Source organism: Danio rerio, chromosome 6, assembly GCF_049306965.1.
Source record: "Danio rerio strain Tuebingen ecotype United States chromosome 6, GRCz12tu, whole genome shotgun sequence".
In the NCBI taxonomy this organism is placed as follows: domain Eukaryota; kingdom Metazoa; phylum Chordata; class Actinopteri; order Cypriniformes; family Danionidae; genus Danio; species Danio rerio.
The window spans coordinates 19,303,696-19,324,794 of NC_133181.1; the positions used below are offsets into that span (position 1 = coordinate 19,303,696).

Below are 21,099 nucleotides of genomic sequence, written 5' to 3' on the forward strand. Positions count from 1 at the left end.
TGTTTCACACTTTGTGATATTGTTTTGCACTTCCCGGCCAACGTAGTTACCTTATCTGAAAGTGTCATAAACATATATCATATAACATATGAGTGTGGAATCCAGGAATTAAGTAATTTTGATGCTGGTCTATGGCTGTAGCAGGAGCCATGATATTACACAGTACTCAAAAAATGGATAACGTTGGACAATGTAACCAATGTGCCCACCTGCTTGTGCTACAAGCTTGAAGGATAATCATACTTCAGTTGTCAAAAATGTTTTAACAGACAGAGAAATTGCCTTGTCAAATGGCAATTGTTTTAACACAGTAAGTGGTGGAGTATCAGCTGCATTTCCAGCCATATAATCAATGTGAACATCAGCTTGCACAGAGAGCATACTTTGTACCGTGGTGACATCTGTGCAGAGATGTATAAATTACTAGAGACCCATACTTCAGTAAAAGTACAAGTGGTCTATCAAAAAAGTGACTTGAGTAGAAGTTGAAGTGCTCTTTAAGCACCATACTTAAGTGGAAGTACTAAAGTATTCAACATTTTTTGTATTTTAATATTGCAGGTAGCTTATTTTAAAACTTACTACTCAAATACTGAAAGTAAAAGTACAAGTATTGTGTAATGTACTTATTAAAGAAAGCAGTCAAAAGACATCATATTGTTTTGTTTATTCTAAATATCTTTTTTAGGGCACGTGATTAAGCAGAAAGAAAAGAAACATGGCTTACGATTTATATGAACAAGAATAACGTTTTTCTCTCGCGCTTGAGCCACAGATCTGACAGATTCTAACAGCTTTAACACACACCTTTCAAAGATGTGTGTCACAAAAACACTGTAATCCAAAATGCTATTGAGACCCATTTTCGGATCACAAAGTACCGGTTATAAGTGCTGTTAACGGAAGTTCTAAACATTCTTCCGGAAAACGCAGGTCACTATGGTGCCCTCCATGCAGCAGCCATGAAAAAGGTCTATAATGGTAACGAGTAGAGATGTGAATCTACACTAGTCTCATGGTTTGGTTCAGTTACGATTATCATGCCAAAGATTCAGTTCAATTCAATATCTCGGTGCATCACGTTGCATTGACGATGCTTTCCATACATAATTTGATTTTTTCTTCACAAAACAAGAATTTTTTCTATTAAAATATATAAATATATTAATATTTCTATACTATTGTAGTACATTTTTGTTCTTTAATACAGCAGTAAGATATATGAACTGTACCCTTAATTTGACCTGCTCAAAGAAAGCACTCTAGGGTACTTTCACTTTTTACTGCTACCCTCCCTTACCTCTGCTCGTGTTCAAACCAAACTAAGATCAGCGCGGTGTTTCTTATGACAGGTTTTTATCCTTCATACATGTTGAGAGATCGAGTTGATTGACTTGATGAGAGAATATGTCTTGACATAATTCACACAGACGTGACTTAATAAAGCATGAAGTCATGTAGGATATTAGTTGTTGCATTAGTCTGAATGTAAATGCCTTAGTCAGGCAGCGCTGGAGCAGCGTGAGAGAGTTTACCACAGCGCATCAAACAAAAGGTATTAAAATAAGAAAAATACAAAACTGAAGACACTTAATGCCTGTCTTTGTTGTATTTGCACCAGCTCTGTGATGCACGTCCATAACTTCATGCATTAGGTTGAATTAGGCTGTCCAGTCTCTGTGTTCAGTCCATTACAATCACAGACAGGAAGTCAGGCAGTGTGATACAGAGAGTTATTCAAAGTGCATCAAATGATCGGTAATTAAAAGGGGAAAAAAGAAAAATAGAAAAAATATATTTGTATATTTTTTATTAGACACACATCTGATGCTTGTATATGCAGCAACTCTACGTTCACAACTTCACGCATTGGGTTAAATTAGGCTTTACATTCTCCTTTACTTACATTGTTTCGGTTCTCCTAAGCAAACGGAACCAACCCCGTGACGTCAGACACAGCAACATTACAAGATGGGGGAGCCCTAAGTCTAAAATCTACCATTAAACATGCCGTTTTCTTTTAAATTGTGACATTAATCGAGTTTGTTTAATATATTTTCGTTATAGTGGAATCCAATGTACAAAATAAGGTACACTTGACTGAGTGCTTCATTTCCCCTTTGAAGTGACACCTCTGTTAGCAAACAAAACAATGGATCAAAATGAGCGATTCACTGATCTTAGTTAAATAACTATAGTAACTTTAATAAATATATAAATACATTGAATAAATGTGAACAAGATTTTATAATTTAGGATCCTGTATGTTTACATCACAATGTTGACAGGTATGAATTATGCATTTTAAAAATGGATTGTTTATAAGTCGAATATTAATAACTGATAACTCATTCAGAATGAAAAAGAGATAGTTTGGCTGTTGGTGAATCAAACTGTATCTGTTGTGCTCATGATTTCTCACAAGGTATATCACATTGGTTATACTGATAGAAATTTGTAAAATTTAAGGCTCTGCATAATATAGTTGCGTTATCATTACAGTAGCAAAATTCCTTGATCACTAAACCAGAATGAGCTTCTAGCCATATTGCCCTAGAACAGGGGTGACCAACCCTGTTCCTGGAGATCGACCTTCCTGCAGATTTTAGCTGCAACACATATTAAACACACCTGCCTGTAATTATCACCTGCTGTTCAGGTCCTAATTAATTGATTCAGGTGTGTTTGATCAGGCTTTGAGCTGTTGAGAACTCTAGAGAGCTGTTAGGAAGGTCTATCTCCAGGAACAGGGTTGAGCACCCCTGCCCTAGAAAATAGCAACTTTACATTTCTTTTGGCTTTAGTACATGATGTAACTACAGAAGAGTAAAACTTTTATAGGCAAATTATTGAAACTCTTTGGTCATTAAGCTAAGTTATGCTAAAAGTGCAGCACCCCCCATCCCCCAACCATTTTTTTTATTTGTTGAGAAGTTATTAAAAATTGATTGTTCCTTTAAAATTAATAAAAACAAAAGGTCTTCATAACTTAACATGCGTTTGAAAAAAATGTTTGTGTGTAATGTGCATGCAGACATTTTCACAGATAAATCAAGATTCATATAAAATATGAACTAAAATGTATTCTAAATGGCGATGCAGTGGCACATTAGGTAATGCTGTCGCCCCACAGCAAGAAGGTTGCTGGTTCTAGCCTCGGCTGGGTCAGTTGGCATTTCTGTATGGAGTTTGCATGTTCTCCCCACATTAGCGTGGGTTTCCTCCGGGTGCTCCGGTTTCCCCCACAGTCCAAAGACATGCGGTACAGGTGAATTAGGTAGGCTAAATTGTCTGTAGTGTATGAGTGTGAATGAGTGTGTATGGATGTTTCCCAAAGATGGGTTGCAGCTGGAAGGGCATCCGCTGCCAAAAACATGTGCTGGATAAGTTGGCGGTTCATTTCACTGTGACGATCCCAGATTAATAGAGGGATTAAGCCGACAATAAAATGAATGAAAAAAATTGTCTGTAGTGCATGAGTTTGTGAATGTGTGTTTGGCGGTTCATTCTACTGTGGCGACCCCAGATTAATAAAGGGACTAAGCCGAAAAGAAAATGAATAAATTAATCCATGCAATCTAAATGTATTGTATTCTTAATGATGCTTTAGACTTTCACCTCAGACAGCATGCCTTGCATTTATTAGTGTTAAAGTTAATTTTTCGTAGTTTTTTGTTTTAGTTCCATAATTGTCTTTTTCTGGATGAGTACCACTTTGTGAAAAGCCTTTATATGGAGCTAGTTTGGATGTGTATTGTTTCAAGTGTGCATAATACTATGTATTTGCGTGCTGGCATTCATTAAGACTCCAAAATTCACTAACAAAATTTAGACTTTAAATTCCGAGAAAAAACAGAAAAATGAGTTTAACAACAAGCTTGTGTATACACGTGTTGTGAATTAGGCAAAATGTTTTTGTGGGAATTGTGTGTAAATATGACAAAAAAAGCTAATTTATTGTCTAGGGCTCTATTTTAATAATCTAAGCTCAAAATCTAAAGCGGATGACACAAAAGTATAAAGGTCATGTTCTAATCCACTATTATTATTGTAAGGACGAGAACATGGTCTAAAAAGTGCATATTCTCTTAATGAGTTATAAATATTTTTTCAACATAACATGCATGAAACCAGTCACAGTCTCATCTCTCTTCCCCTTTAAGTGTCAGTTGCCATGGCGCACTCGCTATTTACATGGCGGACTTTGTAAGGAGAAAAACCGAATGATTCACAAGTGAGAAAATAGCTAAAGACCATCTGTGCAAGCCAGTTAAAGACCATTTACAGAACGAGCCTCTTCCATTCAACCATGTATTTGGGAAATGGTTGTGGATGCACTCCATTGAAGACATCCATTACATAAATAATTTCTTAATAATTAAGTGCAAAGGTTTGTTTCTAAACTATTGCAAAATTCAGTAATAATTTCCAACAAGCAAATAAGTGAACAATAGCGTCATCAAAAAATGTATATCCAAACACACTTTCTATTCCTATGATATGGTGATGTATACGTCTCTAAAATCTACAGGTGGACACATCTCAACAACAACAACAAAAAAAAAAATCATTGACTAGACCAGCTTTTAGTTGGTCAGTGCTGTGTTCAATTTCAGTTGCCTCAAAATAGCAATATGCCAACAATGCAACTTAACACACCTCTTTTTCAGACCAGCATTCCCAATGAGAGCACAAATGGATACAAATGCATTTGCTATTTAAAACATGGTGTCTGGCACCACATTGTGCCATGTGTGCAGTATGAAACGGACTCTAGTGTTTCAATAATTACATTCACGTTGTACATAAATGCTTTATGTTTTGATGTTCTCAAAGTCCTGTCCTATGTTCATTTTAAAGGCATAGTTCACTCAGAAATTTAGAATTATGTCAAAATGTACTTTACAATTTTATCTGAGCTACTTTGTTGTTTTAAACACACAGGGAAAAAAAAAATTATATATATATATATATATATATATATATATATATATATATATATATATATATATATATATATATATATATATATATATATATATTATTTTTTTTTTAAAATACTGGAAAATGTAAGTCATTCAACTTATTATATATTTTTCCTACCATGGCTGCCAGTTTCCAACATTCTTTAGAATATTTTATTTTGTATTTAACAAAAGAAATATAGTCAAATGTTTGGAAACTCATGGTAAGTAAAGTTTAATTGTTAGGTGAACAATACATTTTAAGCACTTAATGTCTGTAGAGTTATACATGCTCTCCTGTATGTTTGAAGACTTATGTCCTACACATAATATACAGCATTTTTTTTTACTAACTGCATCTGGTCCTCTTTTGTTGAGGTTTGTTATTAGTTATTTGATAAGAAACAAAGAAACAAACAATAACCAATTAAACATCAAAATGAAGAAAAATAACTTTCACATAATACACTTGCAAACAGTACATGATACTATTGTGTATGTCTAATTGACACATTCTAGTAATACACAGAGACAAATAAACTTTACAGCAACACATAGTTCGTCAGTTAGTTGAAAAGGGGAAACTGGCAAGGACAGTGTGATAATGAATGTAACAAAGGATTAACTGGTTAATTAGATCTGTGGTGTCTTAGTCAAGCAACCTACCCTACATTAATCTTGAATATCAACTATTCAGAAAAGCCTTTTTTTGCTACTAGTTCCTAGTTAGGGAAAAAAACAGGTAAATTATAACAGCCATGCTTTTTCCAAAATATGCTTCTTATATTTGTTTGGCTAATAATATACATTATTTTAAAATGAGCACTTTTTCCACATTTTATTAAAATATTTTAACCTTAATATCACTCAAATAAGCAAAGACGATGAACTGAATATTTGATGGTCTATCCAACATAATTGTGGTACTGAAGCCAAGTACATCACCAACATATTAATAAATGTAAAAAGGTATAGCATTACTGACCTTTGCAGACCAGGCCCTCCTTCGTCAGAGCCTGCTTGCACACTGCACAACTCTTTGCTTTTTTAAAGGACTTTGCCTTAAAGGTGTGGGAATGAACAGCTTCAAAGTCTTCTGGCTAGAAAAGCAGAAAAAAATAACATGTTTTTAAATGCATTAAGTGAGCTGAACAAAATTCTTCAATTAAAATGTTAAGTGATGGTATATCATGTTTTGTTTTAGTACATTATTGTTAGAATAGCCACCATTAGCCTACTGTTCACATTACACATGTATAAATCTCTTTGCCGCAAAACCATTTGGTCAAGGTAATGAAAACTGTGATCCTCAGCAATTTCAGTTGTACTATCTCCCTAAATCTTAATGGCTTTTGTCACACATTGACAAGACCATTACACACAGGACTGCAAAGCCTGGCATACATGACCTTGGCTGTGACTACAGAGAAGGTTGGACAGTCATTGGGCATTCACTAAAACAAGTCTTTTTGCTTACACATTAGAACCATAAGCTCAGGTTCACAGTTGTAGTGGTAACCATTTAACTGATATTGGAAATTCTAACAAGTTGATTTACTGTACACTCAGGGATAATAAATGGTAAATGATAATAAAGGAATTTAGGTTGTACTCCAAAATAAGACTCTTCTCTGTGCTTATAAAAAGCTGCATTTATTGTGAGTCATCATTCCCTCAAAATTGCTCATTAAGATGTTGGACACACTGCCTCAAGAACATTTTGGCACTGTACAAATAAAGATTGTTGCCCACAGTTAAATGTGGTGGATGGGGATTGATAATTAGATTGAAGAATTGGCGAAGGGTGTCCATCCATTTTCCAGAAACTATGGATGTCTTCTAGGCTTTGAGAGATTTCTGGATTTAGAAAACTGTTGTGCAAACAGCAACCGGCAGATTAAATTATACACGAGTGGGATGGAACAAAAATAAAATGACAGCTACCCTCTCACTCTATAATTCATGTAGACAGAATGAGAAAATAATTGTTAGCATCAATATAAGTCAATAGATCTGCTATACTGTATCCTAAAAAATGTCATGGTTACCTTTGGAGGAACACATAAGAAATGGATCAAATCAAATATTTTGTTTATTTACAGTGTTGCAAAGAATAAAATGTTTAGTTCATAAAGAATAAAATATTTAGTTCAGCTTAGTCAAGAAGCTGCTGCTCTTTAAAGAACGTTAACCCTACTAGCAGATCTATACATGTGTTGCTAGGGAGGAGAATAGGTAATAATATATTTTCATTTTTTTCTTGAACTACGTTTAAATAACTACAATGGAAGAAGGTGCTGAGCAAACACTCGCCAGATGATGACATGGGCTGAAAGTGAACTGGTGAGCTTGCATGGGTACAAGGATTGGACTGGAAGACTGGCTGTATATGAAGTGTCAAGACCGTTTAAGACCATGAACAGGCAGGTCTGGAACTCCCAAGGCAAGGAATGAACGATGCAGATTGCTGAGAAGAAGGAGGCCTGAGTGGGACCTGTGTTAAGACCCTGCATTTACTGATAGGGTCACTCTTCCAAATCAATAGCTCATACTAATCCTTCTGGTGGCCACTTTGAATCCATCCATTGGTTTGTGATATCTTATTCTGTCTGTGCCCAGAATAATTTTATTAATGCTATACCATTGTACTCCAATGAACGGGAAGGATGTGAAAAGAAGGGGCGAGTAAATGATAGGTTTGACACAAGAGACACGGAATAAACTCGTCAAACATAGCTCGGTAGCCCAAGCCATACCTTCCGCCTACAAACATATTTAGGAGCCTTAGGCTGTACTCACACTATGTACAGTTGCCTTGAACTGTGTCCAGGCCTGTTTCCCGGATTGTTGAGAAGTGTGAGTGCTCTGAATCAGACTCAGGCACGGTTCAGTTGGCTGGCCCTGGCCCGGTTGGAAGAGGTGTGCCAGAGCACAGTTCACTTGGGCTCAGCGCGCCTGAGATGTGACTGAGATTACTAAACCAATCATATGGGTTTAGTAATCATTCATACTGTTCATTGAACGCAAACTGTCATAGTTTATTAAAGGCGCAAACCCCTCACTGCACGACAGCTGCACCTTTAGCAAACCTCCTCATTCCTGCAGCATGATGACTTTAGGAGTGTTTATGAGCGTCAAAAGTGGCTGATCTGTTCGGCGAAATATTAAACTGTGTGTCACTGCATCCCAAACTCCTTAAACGATATAACTAAAGAAATCTCCACTGTGCTGAGTGCATCATCGATGACATAAGCGTGCTCAGGCGTGAATGCAATGTGATTGCTGGCCATCGTGGGAGACGGGAGGGGGACAAGCGTGCTTCGTCCCAGTTCAAGGCAACTGTACATAGTGTGAGTACACCCTAAGGCTTCTAAATATGTTTGTAGGCAGAAGGTATGGCTTGGGCCACCAAGCTTTGTTGACGAGTTTATTCCATGTCTCTTGCAAACATTCACCCTCCTCTCGTTTTCACTCCCTTCCCACTCCTTCTCCTCTCTTTGGTTCCATTCTTATCAAGTTTAATTTGCACTTTTGCTAGTACCTCTTCTGATAAGCTCCAGGGTGCATTTAAGCTTGTCATTTCCTTCTACATTTCTTACTCTCCTCCTTTCTTGTGTCCTCTGACCAGTGCTGCGGCTACTGGTCGTTCTCACCCTCTCTGCCAACCATCTTGTTTTGCTGTGTCTCTGATTTCGTGCCAGCTCTTGCCTCACTGCACCAGGCTGTCAAGTTTCTGTTCTGTTGCTGATCCGCCAGAGGGGTCTTCCTTTAGCTCTTCATCTCCTAAGAAGGCTTGACCAGCAGACTGCCATAGTTGCTTTGATTTGATTTGTTTGATAGATCTGGTACCTTTACTTTTGAGACTTTTTTACCTCTCTCCTGATGTGACAGTATTTTTAAAATATTGCATGGGCTTTTATAACTTATTGCCTGAATATATGCAGTGTATGTTCTAAAATGTAATCATGGTCTAAGGAAGTATAGTGTGTGTTGTTTTCCTGAAAGTTCTTTGAATCCCTCTATAGCAAGTAAGTATTTCTTCATTAATGTTGGTTATTCATTTTATTTGGATATCGACAATGAATGTTGACCGAGGTTATGGTCCAGTGCTAATGTCAATCCCATAAATATAGAATACATTCTGGTGAGGAATGCATTAGATTTAAAATATGCAAAAAATTACAAGTGTATGTTTAACATTCATCTTCGATTTACTTCAAGAGATCCATGATGCAGCAAGGACAATGAGAATGTTCTAGCCAGCCCCTTTTCCTTCATGCTCTTATTTTATCCGCTGTTTCCTTCCTCCTCATTCCTCTCTCCCTCTCTCTCTTTTCTTTTTTCCCCTCATTCAAGTGTAGTCCTTTTTTCCCTAGCAGCACAGCCCACCCCCAATGTTGAGCTCCTATTTTTCTGTTTCCCTCCTCCCTTCTCTGTCAGCCCCACTTTCAACCATCTCAACTGCATGCTTGCCTGCTTATGTGTCTGCTAACGTTACTTAAATTTTTCATTGCCCCTCTACTCGCTGTCTTTTGCCACTCTGTTTCCTTGTCCATGGCTTTCTCTGCTCAGCTTGCCTGAATTCCCAGAGGAGCTCATCACTGAATCATCTGCCAGTTTTAAAAAGGAACACAGAATGAAAAGCTACTATAGCTGTCCATGTCAAATAGGTACATTATATATTGCTGTCTCTGTCAGTGAAGTAAATCAACTTAATATCAGGATAGTTTCATATAAAGTAAATGCTTTATCAATATCATGTCTTACAAAATTTACACTCAGAATAATTGACTACTTTTAGGACTATGCAGTACTATAAGTCCCTAGAAGTGCCACATGAAATATGTCACTACATAGCAGATTGGATAGTTTGATTATAGCGAAAGTACAATTTTTGTAGTTATATCAACTAATTGTGGAATCTTGTTTATATCAAGGACCATTTTTAACCTGACTCCTATGTACAATATGTCCTTACATATACAGTACATACAGTTCTCTTTATCTGATTTAACATACTAGCAAAGTTTAAATGAACTAATTAATTTGTATAGTAATTGTTGTTCTCTGTGACATGTAGGAGTTTAGGGGTTGGTTATTTCTACTTATAAACGAACAGATTTTTGTAATCTAGTTATAACAAACAAATTTAAGGTACACTTTTTTTAATAATAGGAGGCAGTGTGGCTTAATGGTAAAAGAGATATAATATATACTGTAAGTGGTCAGTTGATCCTTGAGTAGATCTGTGAGTTGAACCAGCAGGTGATGTACATATGTGGGGGTAGTGAACTACAGTAACAGCCCTCTCTACCACCCTCAGTACCCAAAACAGAGTTGTCCTTGAGCAAAGCACCTTATCCCAATTGCTTCCCGGGGGTGCAGCAAATGACTGCCCACTGTTCTGGGTTTGTGCCCATTCTTTTTTTCTAATGTGTGTGCTTGAATTGAATTTGATGCAGAGGGCACATTTTAAGAATGATTTTTTTTTTATTTGACCTTCAAATCACTCATTATTAAATAAAAAGCTTTTTCATTAATTAAATGTGTGTATTGACTACAGTCTAGCCTTATTAACCTGTAAACTTACTTCAATTTAAATGTCTGCATGTTATGTCTGTATCTGAGTGACTCCGTGGCACAGTTTCACCTTCAATTTCTGCCAAGATTTCAAAGTGTGCTTCTGATGGACACTTTACTATCCCAAGAGGCCATGGGAGTGGAGTTGTAAATGCTTCCACTGACGATATAGGTCATGTGACATTGCAGATATAGTACTGCTGGACTGCAGAGACGTGACAGCCAGAAGACCAATCAGCCACTACCTTTGAAACTAGGACCTCCTTAAACTTCTTTGAAGATTATTCTGCCGTTGGGGATGTCCATGTCTTAGTCAGGACTGCATAAACTAGACCAAAAATATTCTTACCATTATTTTATATTCTGGTCCTGTAACACATACTCGAATATCTCTATTCTGCTGAGGATTGCTCAGTGTATTACATATTATATTCTATAGCCACTAGTATACAAGCTTTATTATGAGTTAAATGCAGAGGCCAAATCCTGAGTATTGGACAACATAATTGGCCATGTGTCTTAAATGTCTTTCCTTCACAAACAAATTATTTACTGCAAATATTAGTTTATTACTGTTCTATTTGTACTACACTTAAAAGTATACTAAGACATGTGCCAATTTAGTTCAGCTGGTATTCTTCAGGTGGTACACTTATTACATGAAGTATAATTAAACATTTAATAATTCATTCATTTTCTTTTTAGCTTAGTTCCTTTACTAATCTGGGGCGGCCACAGCGGAATAAACCTCTAACTTATCCAGCATATGTTTTACGCTGTGGATGCCCTCTCAGCTGCAACCCATCACTGAGAAAATACTTAAATACTTTAATATTAAGTGCTAGGGTAACTTTTTTAAGGGTATGCAGATTTTTATCAAATTTTACTAAATCTTTTTTTTTTGGTCAACTTGTGGTGACTGTGTGCAACTCAGTATCATTATCAGTACTCTTGTCATTTTATACTTTGCAGTTTGATGGATAATGACGGTCACTATGAGCCATATTCTCATCACATATTCTAGGTCCTTTCAAAACTCATGCAAATACGTAAAAGCGGTTGTCAATCCAAACAATCCACTAACAATTCCTTCTCCAAATACCATGTAATGAAGCACACTTAATTATTTATAAAATCCTGAGGTCTCCTTAGCTGCATTTTCCCTTATGGCTTTGCTTTCCCATGGATTTCTATTGGGGGCATTCATCTAGTAGCCAGTAGTGTCCCAGAAGCAGAGCAGCTGGTAATTTTTTAAGAATGCCAAAATGCATGACCAAAAACTTGTCTGGTACATATGTAAGACAAATGGCACAAAGTTGTTTTTCATTCCCTAAATTCAAATATGTACCAAGGAAGTGGGAAGCAAGCAGATCTCTGAACTGCACAGAGATGTTAAAGAACAAGTGAGGATTTCTTTTTAAGGCTTCTTACTGTCATCTGTGGTTTGCTGTTTCACAAGCACTAAGCCACTCTAGAAAGTGATGGAATTATAATATCTGCCTACTTATGCAGGTCCCTCCTCTCTCCCGTGGTGATCTAGTTATACATAGAGGTGAAATATGTGAAGATATACAACCATGCCATGACTGTCTATGATTTTTTTTCAAGAAAGGGTTAAAAGCCTAGGCAAGTGAATTGGACTGAATGGAGCTATCTGCAGGATGTTGACCCTCCAGGATACTGGTATGGTATATCACTTAAATTAAATCTGCACTTTATGCCTTTATTAATCATCACAGATTAAGAATTTACACTTTCAAGGCATTTAAAGATTTGTTCATTTAAAATTTACTTTTAAGGGTCATAAAGTGCTATGAGAAATACATGATGTCTTTAAATTGTTTATTCATTCATTCATTTTCTTTTCGGCTTAGTCCCTTTATTAATCTGGGGTCGCCACATCGGAATGAACCGCCAACTTATCCAACACGTTTTACACAGCGGATGCATATCTAGCTGCAACCCATCACTGGGAATCACCCATACACTCTCAATTACACACATACACTATATGGACAACTTTATCTTACCAAATTCACCTGTACCGCATGTCTTTGGACATATGTGGGAAACCAAAGCACCCAGAGGAAACCCACGCGAACACGGGGAGAACAAGAGACCTTCTTGCTGTGAGGTGACAGCACTACCTACTGTGTGACCGCGTCACCCTCTTAAACAGGACTGCTCAATCCTGTTCCTGGAGATCTACCTTCCTGCAAAACACAACTCTCACCCTGATCAAACACACCTGAACCAATTAATTAGGACATGAACAGCACTTAATAATTACAGGCAGGTGTGTTTGAAATGGGTAGCAACTGAAATCTACAGGAAGGTAGATCTCCAGGAACAGGATTGAGCACCCCTGCTCTTTATTTAAATTATGTTAATTGAATCATTTTAATATACACATTAATATATTACATAATTGTTGTTGCTTTTTGTTAGCATTTTCGTAGTATGAATTAAAGACACATTACCCATGTACAAATGACATAAAGAAATTTCCCTGAAGAAAAAAAAAAAAAAGATTCTCTCAATTTATTTCATTTATATTTAATGCAGTTGTCATGGAGGACTTTATTTTGGTTTGTTGTGGTCGAGATGTACGTAATGCTTGGATGGCCCCCCCAAACCCCTTCCTGTTCCTCCTCCCCAATGAGAATGATCAGTGCATCTGAGAGAGAATGTTCTCTATCACTTGCTTTTACTTAATTAAATAAGTTGTGGGATGAATGGGCTGACAGATCTCTACTGGAGGTTGAAGGAAGGGGCTGGGGGAAGGGAGCTTTTATTATCCTGTACACTAAGAACAGGGACAATCCTCCTTGAGCAACCTGAGGTTAAATGAATTGCTCAAGGGACATAAATGGTAGTTGAGCTTGGAAGTGTCAGATTAATGGATGCTTTCAAATATTTGAACATAGTATAGTAACACAGATCTTTAACCACCCACAAGGTGTAAATTTCTACACTACCGGCCAAATCCTGTCTGCCTGTGGTTCTTTGGCATGCGCTCTGAAGAGCTGATGTTGTAGAAAGGCAATGAGGGGTGAAGTTCAAGTCCGACAGGAGTCATATCCAGCCTGACTCAACGTAAATTAAATGTACATAATTAGGACACTGGAGTGAATGTCTGCAATAGGATTGTTGTGATCCAGGATAGGATTTAAATTATTTTAAACGCACACATTCAACAAAAACAGCATTTCAAGTAAAGAATTTGACAAAAACAAACACAAACATCCACACTCACTGATCACCTTCCACAGTCTCCTTGCAATTTTTTTTACACATTTTTGAAGCACTGCCACAAAATAGTAAAAAAAAAAACAAGCTGCCAATATAAAACTTTATAGAATATGCTATACTAATATGTAAACGAATATGCTAATATGTAAATTAAATGTTAGTTTCTTAAGAACTAAAGATGAGGTATGGCATGCACTAATCCAAAACTAACATGTTCATGTGTGAATAATGGCTACCTTAATTACTTGTTAGTACATGTTTGTTAATTACTTTATTAATTAACACTTTAGTTTAAGCTAAATGTTAGCAACAGGAAAACATGACCAGTTAATGTCTCTTTATGTCATGACTTTACTTGGAAGGACACATTATTATGAACTCATTCATTCTACCAATGAACTCTGTTTAATAGTAACATTTGGCTCTTAAAGTTTTGCTCACCAGATATCTCAACCCTTCACCAACATATAATCACTAAAACAACACTAAATGTACCAAGTGTTTGAATTAAAATTTAAGCAGTTGGAACAATATTTTAAGCTATGTTGGTCCTATTATAGCTTTTTCTAAATTTTTTTTAAATACCCTGATATACAATTTCTTAACTACTATACTGTCTTTTTAAAAACCATCTCACATGCATACTATCATAATAAACATTTATATATTCATGTTTAACAGCTTAAGAGTGTAGTTAAAAGTATGTTTTTATTGATTTTTGTTTTCCATTTCTTAAAAAAAAAATAATTTGGACATAATAGGTTAGTGTTGAGATTTAAAAAGAACAAAGGAAGTGTGACATTGAAAACTGCCCTCTGTGGACAAAAAGGTACACAGCTGAAATTAGCAAATGGTAATACCCTAGGGTACTTTCTTACATTCACTAGGAAGCTTTTGTTCATTATTATTTTTTTGTTATTTGGTACTAACTTGTGTTTTATTTAATTTATTACATTTAGTTTATATTTTATTACACAAACAATGAATATAAGAATATAAAATAAAAAATATCTTTCAATGCATAAAATCTTGATTTTGACCTTATTCTGTCCATTTCCAAATTATTTAAATAATAAGTAATCAATATTAATATTTAAATATGGTGTGGCAGCACATTGGTCCAGTGGTTAGGTGAATTTTATGAACTAAAACTAATTAACTTGGCTGTAGTGTATGAGTTTGTGTATAAATGTGAGAGTATATGGGTGTTTCGCAGTACTGGGTTGCGGCTGGAAGGGTATCTTCTGTGTAAAACATATGCCAGAATAGTTGTTGGTTCATTCTACTGTGGCGACCCCGATAAACAAGGGACTAAGCTAAATGAAAATGAATGAATGAACTAATGATTTAAATATGGTCTCACATTTTACCACTTTTAGCATAAAGAAGTATGATGGAAAGTTTGTCAGATCCAGGACAGCCAAACACCATAAACTTTCACCTTCACCACCAGTAACACTGACACTTTTATCTGAGATGTTTTTTTGTCTAATTAACTTATTTATGGTTTTGGATCATTTTCTAACCAAGCTGATGAGTTGCATCAAGTGTGTTTCATTAGGTAGACATTAAAAAATGTGTAATGATGGAGGTACTCTAGAAGCAGAGTGAGTAATCCAGTGATCTTAGTGTAAAGCTGGTTGGAAAGTTTGGGTTGAACAGGCAGTCAGTGGTCTGAAACCTTCTGGCATTTCTAATGTAATTTGTTAAATTATGTTGGACGTCTGTGACATACTTGAATATATTTATTGGGTGTACTATTTGTCTTTAAGGTACATAAATATGGTACTATTTGGTACTGTTTTTATGGTTAATGTGTTTTTATAAATTCACAACTTTGCATATTTTTCCAGTATTGCTAGTCATTGTGATTTGAGTTTATTGTTTAGCTGGCAATGGAAGGGATTGTGACTGGTAAAATGGTTTGCATATTGCCATTGGTTCGATGACTGAAATCTAAAAAGTAGCTAAAAAGGGGATCTTCAATGGGATAAGAGCAAAAAGTGATGTGTTGCTGTGATAGCTGATGGGGAAATTGGATGAGTAACACTGGGTTATGGTCTTGGCAGGAGCTGAGAGATGGGAACGTGTGCTGGGACAGATTGAAATTTGGGGGTGGGGTGGGTGGAACAAGAAAAAACAGTAGTTCTGCGGCAGAGGGGTTTTTTCTGCAGCACTGAGAAAATCACAGAGGCATGAAATGAGCAAAATAATGAAAACTTGACCCCGAGTCTGACCACTCTCATTAACTTCATAGTAAATATCTCATGCTAACATGTTAGCGGGCACCACCATGTTCTTGGGTTGGAACCCAATAAAATGAAAACATTCCATAATACTCTAATGCAAAACCAAACATTTTGATGCAAATGGGTCGCAATGTACCCACATAAATGCTTCTTTTCTGAAAATGGCAACCATTAACTCAGCATAAACCTAAAGGACTGCTTGCGGTTGTGTCCTTTTAATCTATGAAAGGCTGGAAATAACATATAAAATGGGGGAAGTGGGGGCACTGAAACTGTCAAGTTTTGCTGTCGCACCAGTAAAATTGGCTGTGTGATTCAACACTTGCCACTAGTAACACTTTTTTTTTTTATAAACAAGTGAAATTAAAGTGACTGTGCACAATGTGTACCAATTCATAAACACAACACTCAGGACACCCATTGAAACAGGACAAATCTTCATAAAGTATGAGAGGCTGAACATCTACCACAGGTAAATAAATGTGATAACAGCAATTGAGAAACAAAAAAGCAAAGCACATCTGATAGAACAGAGCGCTGCCTGGCAGCTCTCACAATCAGTTGTGAAAGGTGACCGCAGTCTGTGTGCATGTATTGAAGAGTCAGAGCAGAGTAGGTCAAACAAATGCAGCCTTACCTTATCCCTCCTCGCTGCTCTCAATGGAAAGAAACAAGAGAAGAGGAACTTCCCCCAGCTAATCACTGCTGCCAGACACCAGTTCAGCCGGGCCATTGTTGCCTGCTGTCAATCTTTTGCTTCCCTCAATTTTGTGGGTATTTTCCTGGTAAATCTTACAGCAGAGAGCCGAGGGAGGACAAATCCCTTTAGCTGCAGAGCAGGTAGCAAGAAATACCGTACTCTTGCTCACACGCACACGTTACCTTACTCAGTGGATGCTGCAGCATTCTGTCTGCCGAAGGAGGATGAGGAGGAAAGAGGGAGGGTGTGAGAGAAAAAAAGCAGAAAGAGAGAGGGAGGGAGAGAGTGAGAGAGGAACATGCAGTGGGAAAAACTAGAAATAGCAGAGAGGCAAGTTGCTTTTGATGAGAAGGAGGAAGAAAGGGAGAAAAGGTTTGAGAAGAAATTGAATGTGTGTGTGACGAGACTAAGCTTTGCAGGGGAAAAACATTCCAGTGATTAACAGGAAAAACAGGGCAGCACAATCTTAAAGGAGACGAAAATAGGATAGAAAGCATGATAAGATACAGAACAGAGAGAGGAGAACAGAAGATAGTGTATGAGGATGGCAGAAATAATGGATTTCAGTCTCTAAATCTAAAGCAGATAAAGACTGCATGTCATCATGCAGCCCCACAGAGATACATGCGCACACACAGACACATAGATGCTCTCTTAAATGCAGCTGTATGAACAAGAGTAGACTAACAATGTGTCGTGTGCAACCGAAAAGCATTTGTGTGTGTTTTCTTTTGACTCTGTATGTGTGCATGTGTGAATGCATGTGTGAGCTCTGTGTAATAAGCCTTTTGGTGTCAAGTGCTCATCCAACTGCAGGTGCACCGCACCACTGCAGAGTCGCCACGCTTCACTAACAAACGTACCCTCACACTGCATAGAGGGGGGGTGGGGGGATTAGTAGAGAGCAAGCAGAGACAGAGAGAAAAAAGAGATGCCACAAATTGCCGAGAGAAAAAAAAGGCAGAAATGGGGGAAGAGACACACATGAATATTCATACGTGGATATCCATGCTGTATTTATTCATCTGCCCCATGCTATTCTTTTAACTCTTTCCTATTGCATGTACACTATGCATATTTATTTAAAACCATAGCATCAAGAACTAGAGAAAAAACATGAATCAAGAAAGTGGGTGGCAAACATCAGAAAAAAATGTGAAAGGGGGCTGCAGATGCTTTTTAGTCCAGCTGCAGGATCTACTTCATTCTAGCTAAATCCATCATTAAACACAACAGACTCCCATAATCACTGTACCGCCATATTGACTGTGCTGTCACATTCACTTTGAACGTGGGGAGCTTTTTAAAATGAAAAGACCTTGTGCCAGATTAGAGAAACATGAATCTCCCATGCTCCAATAAAGCTGCCTATTACTATGGTCTTGATGCCGTATACCACAGATTTGCATCACAGATCTGAAATGATCTAATTCGCTTTTTAATATCTTGGGGGTGGGGAGTGAGATTGGGTGGGTTGAAATGTGTGCTTCATTTGATACTGAAACAAAAGTTTGGGGTGAAACATTATTTAGAAAAATTATTATAAGACAAATTATCGAATACCCTGTATCTCACAGGGGGCGAAGCAGTGGCGCAGTAGGTAGTAATGTCGCCTCACAGCAAGAAGGTTGCTGGGTCGAGCCTCGGCTCAGTTGGCATTTCTGTGTGGAGTTTGCATGTTCTTCCTGCATTCCCGTGGGTTTCCTCCGGGTGCTCTGGTTCCCCCCACAGTCCAAAGACATGCGGTACAGGTGAATTGGGTAGGCTAAATTGTCAGTAGTGTATGAGTGTGAGTGGATGTTTCCCAGAGATGGGTTACGGCTGGAAGGGCATCGGCTGCGTAAAAACCTGCTGGATAAGTTGGCGGTTCATTCCGCTGTGGTGACCCAGGATTAATAAAGGGGCTAAGCCGACAAGAAAATGAATGAATGAATGAATGTATCTCACAAGATGAGTGAGCAGTTTAGTTTCTTGTGGGTTTACTATGTTATGGTGACTTGAAAGGATGTTTAGCACGCTCCAGCCAGTGTCTCCATTCTGCTAGGACCAGTTTTGTCACAATTCCGCTCTGCCAGCATTTCTTGGAGTAGTAGGCTGTGGGTACCAAGGGAAGAGAGTAAATGTACTAGACTGCCTAAGAGTTGAAAACCCAGGAATCAACACAGCCCCTGTCCTTTTTCAATCTCAGTGCTGCATGTAACACGGAGGCTAGATAAATAGTTTTTTGAAGAGCCTCAAGGTTGTAGTCATCCAATGCATTTTGAACCAGGATGGACAGAAGATGACTTCTTCAACAGAAGATGAGGGCCTGGTTTACCCTGGGCTTTTCTGGATGATGTCTCTGGTGGAACCTTCCAACATTATAAATATTACTTTCTCTTGATGTAAAAAACAGAGATACATGTATGGGGAATAGTGGGTCACCTACACATGCCCTGTTGACTTACTATAGTATTAGGGTATGAGGACGTTTCAGCTGGGTTAAGCTAATCTTGTGGAGGCTTGAGCAAGGGAAAAATAAGAAAGTTCTTGTAATAGTTAAAATGAACACATTTTAGGGTGTGTAGGTTGAAAAGGGCAGGACAGTAATTGGTGATCTATTGCTCAAAGGCATAACCCAAATGTGATCCATCAAAAACGGTCAGTTTTGGACAGGTGGTATAATCAAAATGGGTTCTAGTGAAGATGGTTGTTATAGATGAGGTGGTTGGCTGATTTAAATTGTCTCTGGTGCAGTTAGTGAGTAATTGTTAAATTCAAACAGCTTTTTAAATGAAGCGTCAAGGTGTTTTTTTCTTGGATGAGATCAGTTTTCCTTTCTTAAAAGAAATAGCTGGTCAGGGCTGACAGATCACTGATAGATTGACTAGACAATATAGATATAGGCCAACTTGCTAAGTTTGGACAAAATTTGCAAGGGGAAGCATTTAAAAGTACGAAACACACTACTTTGAAATGTATTTCACTTAATTGCTATGCCACAATATAGAACAGGAATGACAATAGGATTGTCAGAGGCTAATAAAGTTTATGTGATGGATGCATGGAGGGCTTGCAACGGGTCATTGGTGGTGGTACTGTATAGGTCAGGGGTTTTCCAAACTCTGTCTGTCACGAATTTGGTTTGTTGATTGTTAACCTTTTCTCTTCTGTGTTCTCCTACCAGCTGTAAGCTCTTGCAATCAGCGCGAGGGCTGATCACCAGTCACCTGTTCTCGCTTTGCCTTTATTGGCACTCCTATATCTCTCTCCCTCTTTCTCCCTCTGTTGTCAGATAAATGTTGTTCCGTGCGTTACGCTAAGTGTGTTTAGTGTTCCACTAACCTGCTTTGATCCACTCAGTGTCATCTCATCTCATCTCATCTTGATTGATCTTACTGTGATCAACGTTGTATGTACAAGTTTGCCGTATCCTGCTGAGGTGTGCTCTCATCTTTTGACTGTGCTCTGACCATCAGAACCTGGAGGTCAGATGTTCCAACATCGCAGTGGTGGGCACGGAACCAGCCTTCTTTCTCTCACCCGGCTGTGGGCGGCCTTTTGTGTTTTATTCCCTTAGATCCAGCTCTGTGTATTTTGACTATACGACAGACTGCCTTGTTTGACCTTTATACTTCATTAAAGATTTTTGTTGAACTGCATTCTCTGGCCTTCATTCTCATTCAGTCTTGGAGGGCCTGTGTCCTGCAGATTTTAGCTCCAACTTGCCTCAACACACCTGCAAGGATGTTTCTAGAAAGCCTAGTATGAGCTTGATTAGCTAGCCCAGGTGTGTCTGATTGGGGCTGGAACTAAACTTTGCAGGACACCGGCTCTCTAGGACCGAGTTTGGACATACCTGGTATAGGTGGTCATGATGACCAGGGGCCTCATGTATCAACGCTGCGTACGCACAAAAACTTTGCGTACGCCAGGTTTCACGCCCAGAATCGCTCACGTTTGGATTTACTAACAATGAACTGAACGTGGGAATGTGCGCAGCTTCACGGCAGCTTTCTGGCAGGCGTACGCACATTTTTTGTGCGTGTCTGTTTTATTTCCATTGGCGACTCCTAGAGGCAGTTGTGTTAAATTCCTCTCTACAAAGTGTCTGAGCCTTGCAATGGCAGCTGTATGAGGTTTCCATACCATACATTTGACCAGCTAAACATTAAAGCACAATTTGCAGCAGTCGCCTGTTTTCCCAATGTAATCTGAGCGATCTACCGCGCGCACATTGCTATAAAGACACTATCTGAAGATGAATTTGCATGCATGAATCAGAAACATTTCCATTCAATAAATGTGCAAATAAAATATGATGCTTATTGATATGAACTTATTGATGATTCCTACTTGTCTTTCTCGTGATAAA

General features: G+C 37.8%; 1 protein-coding gene across 25 annotated transcripts in view; it reads right to left on the reverse strand.

Moving 5' to 3' along the window:
* Positions 1-16,958, reverse strand: part of tns1a (tensin 1a) — a 108,296-nt gene extending 91,338 nt beyond the window's left edge. For 23 of the 25 annotated variants that reach the window (XM_073953990.1, XM_073953970.1, XM_073953979.1 and 20 more), the window contains exons 1-2: positions 16,683-16,958; positions 5,950-6,064 (exon numbers count right to left, since the gene is read on the reverse strand). Coding sequence is in view for 14 of the 25 variants with exons in the window: in XM_073953970.1 (XP_073810071.1) it covers positions 5,950-6,064; positions 16,683-16,778 (211 nt within the window). In the remaining 11 variants the exon portion in view is untranslated. Of the gene's footprint in view, positions 1-5,949; positions 6,065-16,682 lie in introns of those variants that run through there. The other 2 variants (XM_073953974.1, XM_073953983.1) reach the window with 2 other exon arrangements.
* Between the last annotated feature and the right edge of the window lie 4,141 nt (positions 16,959-21,099).